This window comes from Pteropus medius, unplaced genomic scaffold (genome assembly GCF_902729225.1).
Source record: "Pteropus medius unplaced genomic scaffold, Ma_sr-lr_union100, whole genome shotgun sequence".
Classification (NCBI taxonomy): domain Eukaryota; kingdom Metazoa; phylum Chordata; class Mammalia; order Chiroptera; family Pteropodidae; genus Pteropus; species Pteropus medius.
This window is the reverse complement of record NW_024342471.1, coordinates 2,636,492-2,642,718: the sequence shown is the minus strand read 5'-3', so window position 1 is coordinate 2,642,718 and position 6,227 is coordinate 2,636,492. Positions and strand designations below refer to the sequence as shown.

Here is a 6,227-nt window from a genome sequence, read left to right as displayed (position 1 = left end):
CTGATGGGGTGAGAGGAGCATCTTTTGTTATAATATTTAGGTTTTGTCCCTAGTTTCTGGCACAGAGGAGTTCAAAGAGCTTCCAAGTTGGTGAACTCATCCACATGTGGGGACAGTCGTGCACCCCAAACTCCACGGGGACTTCTGAACTTGGAACACTTCCAGATCTTGCCCTACGTACCTCTTCATCTGGCTATTCATTTGCATCTCTTATGATATCTTTTATTATAGTAATATAAGTAAATAAGTAAATAAATAAATACATAAAATAAAATAAAAGGCAACTCTCAATTCTTGCTGAACTTTATCGAGATCACATGGTGTTTATTAGTAAAGAGTAATGAGAAGGTTGATCCTTCTCAAGACAAAGGAGCACCCGGCAACCCCTGATTGGTCCTACCAGGAAGGGAAGGGCTGCCATATTTGGAGAGAAGCGGGTCTGCCACTCCCTCTGCAGCTTCTACATAGCTAGGCAGGCCTGACTGCCAAGAGGGTGTGCCAGAGGACAGTGCAGTCCGTGGCTCCAGAGGTACGCTCCCAGAGAGAGCCCAAGGTAGGTGAGGAGGCAGAGTTTGTGCATGAATTCTATTTCTGTGATTGGGGTTGCTCATTTCCAATCAGACTGCAAACCATGCAGTGACTGCTTGACCCCATCTCCTGGGATGGGACCCAAGTCAGGAGTGAGAACGTTTGAGCATCCTGGTGTTGCATGGCTATGTTTTGGTGCTATGATAAAATGCCATTTTAGGATTGGCTGGTTGGGATTTTCTCTTGCTTTTAAGCCCTTGCCTAGAAAGACAAATTTATTTCTCAAGATCTCTATGCTTTTATTTAATTTGACGCTCCTGTAATTGATGTTATTATTCTTAAGATTTCTCCTACTAAAGACTATGGACTGATGACATGGGGTGTGACCTCTGTTTAGGAGGTTAATGAATGTTTGCTTCATGCTTGGATCTCTGATCTCAGAAAGTAGCTCTGATCTCACTATGATTAGGGGGCAGGGAGGTGTGGGGTGCTGAAATCATGGGTACTTGGGCTGCTGCCAGGCGTACTCATGCTCAGCCTGGGGCAGAGACCAGGTGATGCCCGCACATAAAGAAAAGTTAGCAGAGGCCTCTTTGCAGACATCCAGAGATTAGAAATACACTAGGTTGCACTTTGCCTGTTTTTCTGCATAAGAACCAGTGTCTCACTAGGGTTGAACATTTTAACAGAGAGATACTGATAACTTTTAGGAATACTGCAAGGGGATAATGGAGGTGTATTAGGGGCTAAGCGAGCTAACTTCTGAACCTCCACCAGCTCTGGCACTTACGAACTTACAGTAAATCTTACCTAAGAGAGAACCTAAGCATGCTCCGCTGTAGTAACTCTTCCTGTGTCCCTGATCCACATGAACAAAGGTCCAGGTGCTGGAATGCCCCGAACAATTGACCTTGGGAGGTGGATTTTCACAATAACTATTGTGATTTCAGGAGCCAGATGTGACAAACTACCGGATTGGGGCTGGATAGGAAGGATATTCTCTAATGTCATTAGCAGCCTTTCAGATGCCCTAGAGTAACCTTGATCCGGCACCCTCAGTGCTCCCTCAGGCCTTTCTGTCCTCCCCATCATCTCGATTCATCTGAAATGCCTCTCCAGCCCTGCTCTTTGCTCAGTTTTGGGTCCATAGGGGCTGTCCTTTATGCCCAGGGCTTCAAAAGCACAAACTTGGAGCACCTTCCCCTGCTGCAGCCCGGAAGGGCAGTGGGGCATGGTGAGTGGGCACATGGGAATAGTGTCAGACAGAGCTGCATTCAAATCTGCCACCCGCTATTGTGCAGGCTTGCCAAATTACTTAACTACTCTGAATCCCAGTATGGCTTTTATATAATGGGGCTAATGATGTACCTCCCCCATGCAAGAAGTAAGTTAGACAATGTCAGTGGCTGACACATAGTAAGTGTGTAATAAGAAGCTAGCCAGGGAAGGAGGATGGAGTCACACCTGTGCCCAGAAGTGAGACATGAAAGGATTACTCTTGGACATAGGGAAAAGTGTGATTCCCTTAACTATACTCCCATCTCTGTCTCTCATTACCTTAAAGGCTTTCAGGATCAGTAGCCAGTGACTTTCTTAGAATGGATGGCAGAATATGCCCAAGACACTGCCAGCTTAGAGCAATAGAGAATAAAAAGGGAAAATTAAAAATACAATCTATGCCCAGGAGCCTCTGATTCTAACTCTTCTACTGTTTACTCCTCTCAGGGATGCCTTGATTTCACATTTAAAACCCTGGTAATTGCCAATTGCAGCTTCTCATCTGAGAAAACCAGGATCACTGACCTGAATGGATGTAATTCCAGGCAAAAGCAAGGAGCTTGGTATTGACTTAACCCTGTACAGCCCAAGCACGGGGAAACAATTATGCTTCCGGAAAAATGTAAATGAGTCAAGGATGCACTCCTTGTTTAAAATCTATACACAGGGATGGGGGCCAGGAAAGACAGGGAACCCCACAGAAATTCACTGTCCCATTCTTTGCTATTGCAGATTCTGACACAATGAGGAGGCAACTGGGTGGATGCTGGTTGGCCATTGTCTGTGTCCTGCTCTTCAGCCAGCTCTCCACAGTCAAGGCAAGAGGCATAAAGCACAGAACCAAGTGGAACCGGAAGACCTTGCCGAGTACTTCCTCCCATGTGACAGAGTCCCAAACGGCGGAGATGCGCCCCGGGGCCTTCATCAAGCAGGGCAGGAAGCTGGATATCGACTTCGGAGACGAAGGCAACAGATACTACGAGGCCCACTATTGGCAGTTCCCCGATGGGATCCACTACGATGCCTGCTCCAAGGCCAACGTGACCAAGGAGAAGTTCGTCACCAGCTGCATCAATGCCACCCAGGCTGCGAACCAGGAGGAGCTGTCCCAAGAGAAACAGGACAAGCTGCTTTACCAGCGGATCCTGTGGCAGCTGATCAGGGAGCTCTGCTCCATCAAGCACTGCGATTTTTGGTTGGAAAAGGGAGCAGGACTCCGGGTCACCATAGACGAGTCCCTAATGCTCTGCCTGCTGGTTTTCATGTGGTTTATCATGAAATAAGCTTGCAAGCAGGCGGGTAGCCACGGGGATGAGCAGGCGAGCAAACCAGAGCGAGTTATCTCAGCTCTCTCCCCCAGTCCCACACCAACGCGTATTCTGAAGGTACCAAAGGGCAGTGATTCTTCAGTGCTTCAAATAGTACTCCCAAGTCTCCACTCCGGTATTTGCTTGTGTTTGATAAATGTTAGTGTATCAGTCCCCTGCAGGCTCTACCGGAGGGCGCGTGTTCACCACTGCATCCTCGGCTCCCAGTGGAGTGTCTGGCACACTGTATTATGCAATAAATGATAAAAGGACATGCCAAGGACGGTGCCAAGCGCTTCACAATACTTCCCAACAACTCTTAGAGGTAGGTGTTGTTCCCGTTGTATAGATGAGGAAACTAAGGCTCCAAGAGGTGAAGTAGCTAGAAAGTGGCAAGGCCAGAATTCAGCCCTGGCTTGTCTAACTGCAGATTGTCCGCTCTTTGCATTCCCAGAGCTATCTTGTAATCTCTGATGGTTCTCAAGGCCGAATCCAAACACATATCTCTAATGAAACTGTGAAAACTCCACTTTTGGAGAAATAAAAAGACCATGTATTTTGATGCCCTGTTACAGTGAGGTTTCATTTAATTCCTCTAATTAAACTAAAATATAAGAAAGAGATTAAACTAAAATAGAAATAAAACTAGACAACAGACCAGAAATGATCTTATAAGAGAATGTTGCCAAGCTGATTATCAGAGCAGATTCGATCCATAGCAGGATGTGTTTATCGCACAAAGATTTTTTTCCACAAGAAGAATACGTGTATGCTGTTCCCACCTCTGAAACAGTCCACGTATTTAAGAAAATGTTTTTAAGTGGCATGCCTGTTTTCTAATGTTCCCCTAACACTATGTGAATGTTTTTAGGTACACGCATGGGAACATCTTTAAATATACTCCCTTTACATAGGGACTGCACACAATCTCCAGTGGTATTTTTACCACCGGTTTGGCAATGGGCCATCATTTCTGTGAACCACTTATCACTACAAAAAAAATAATTTCTCCTAGTCAAAAAGGTTGAAAAGAAACTGCGTCTTTAGGGAGACCTAATAAAGAATTCATCTAGGCCATAAGCAAGAGTAGTTACACCACTTTTTATCTGTTCATTATTAGTTAAAATATATATTACAAAATATGAATACAGCTTAAATAAAAATAATGAATCTAATGCTCTAAGACACCCCCACAGGCCCTCGAGGGTATTCTCAGAGACCTCAGGAGTTGTTGAACCATATTGGGAGATAACAGCTGCTGAATATTATCAATTCTCTTTTTAAAAGGAGTCTGTAAGAGGAGAAAAAAAAAAGTGTGTGGTGAGACAATTTATCCTAAGTATTTTAAAACATGAATGTTGATAATGGTACCTCCTGTTCTGAGCCTCCTCTGTTATCAGCATTCTTCTCAAGGATACATTTGAAAGGTTTTAACATAGAAATAGGGTGGCGGACTTGGGGGTGGGGCAGCTCAGGGGAGCAGCCTGCCCTTGGGTCGTGGGGAGAAGCCCGCCCCGCACTGAAACAGCACAGCAGGACCCACCCCCACCCCCTCTGGCAAGGAACATTGCTTCTCATGCTGCCAGCACTGAGCTCATCTTTTACTTTTAGGGTCCTGTTGGGTTCTAAGTCAGAGAGCAAAATTAAAGTACAGAACACATGGAGGTTATTTCTTATGTGTCGATTTTTAATTTTTACTTTTTAAATGATAACAATAGCAATAAAGACATAAAGAACACATACTTATAGATTGATGTTGAAATTTCAGGTCTTGGCTCACCTGAGTTTAATTACAAGGGCAAGCACAACCGTGTAAGCAAAATGACCTCATTTCTAATGTGAAAACACTTGGGCCATGATGTAGTATATTTTCGGTAATTGCTGTCTTTTCTCGTTTTGTTAATAGTTCCAGAAACCAGATTTAAGCACGGTGTGAAGTGAATTTGTACATGGTGATTCAAATGCCAAATTTATTTATGGAGCTTTTAATTGAAAACGTATGTGCTTACATATTCTTGCTCATGTTTACGAATTGTAAGGTCAAGTCAAGGTTTTTTGAGTCTGGTTTTTCACGTTAGCAAAGGGTTGCCGATGCCTACTATGTCTAAGACATTGTGAGGAACTTCTGAATTATTCTTGCTAGAGTCATTTTAAATGTGAATAATTTCACCAACCATCATGTTCTCGTTCCTTTCAATTGTTGATTTTTTAAAATAAGTTTATTGTAAAAAACGACATTAAAATTACAATAGACATACAAACAAAACATTGCCCACAATCCCAGCATCTGATTAAGTCACTGTTTTTATTTTCCCCTACAGCCTCCTAGTCCTTGCTCATTTGCATATACAAATGTATGTATTTGCAGTAATAATATAGGTGAGCATTTATATTCTAAATTTTCTCTTAATTTTATTGTATACTTTTTTCATTTTTCCTATGACTTTTTGTTCTTGCCACCCCCTCTACCTTCCCTAACCCACACCCCTCCTTCCTGCCTGAGATGTAGCCTCTGCACTTTTATCATGCTCAGATATATAAGGGAGAGTTTTTTGTTTGATTACTCCTTTTAAAAATACTATAATCGTGCATATCACATTTATGTCTCCGCAATTTGCCTCTCTAACACTACATCATGAACCTCTCTCCAGTTCAACAGCTAGCTAGTTTGCTAACTCATCCTTTTACATTGCTGCATAATATTCCACAGTACAAATGGACTCTGATTGATTTACTATTTCCTTGTTGACGGGCCTTCAGGTTGTTTCCAGTTTTTCATCACTGAAAACAATAAACATCCTTGTACATACAACCTTGCAATCTGTTACTTTTATTTCTGTCAAATAGATTTACACAGGTGGAATTTTTGAGACAAAACAGTGTGTAATTTAAGTTTTTCTCAACATGGCTAGATTACATTCACATAGGTGGAGAGATTCCCATTGCCACCTGCAGTGTATGGCATTAACTTGTAAGAGTTTCTATATCATTTAAGTATGAGCAGCTGCCTTTTCTATAGGCACTGCTTGAGCATCTTCTCCCCTTGCAGATGACACATCTAAAGCTTCCCAAGTAATTTCGGGCCATAAGGATCATTTAGAAATCCTAAAACTG

The 6,227-nt window shown here is 43.0% G+C and overlaps 1 protein-coding gene across 1 annotated transcript; it reads left to right on the top strand.

The window, feature by feature from the left end:
- Window positions 1–496: 496 nt before the first annotated feature.
- On the top strand, window positions 497–5,278 carry PRND (prion like protein doppel). The gene is made up of 2 exons (XM_039863786.1): window positions 497–553; window positions 2,539–5,278. Exon 2 carries the CDS (start codon window positions 2,550–2,552, stop codon window positions 3,087–3,089), a length of 540 nt encoding a protein of 179 aa, XP_039719720.1. The 5' UTR covers window positions 497–553; window positions 2,539–2,549; the 3' UTR covers window positions 3,090–5,278.
- Window positions 5,279–6,227: the final 949 nt, after the last annotated feature.

Excerpts from the sequence above, each read along its gene's own strand:
- PRND (XM_039863786.1), top strand. The coding sequence starts at position 2,550 with ATGAGGAGGCAACTGGGTGGATGCTGGTTGGCCATTGTCTGTGTCCTG.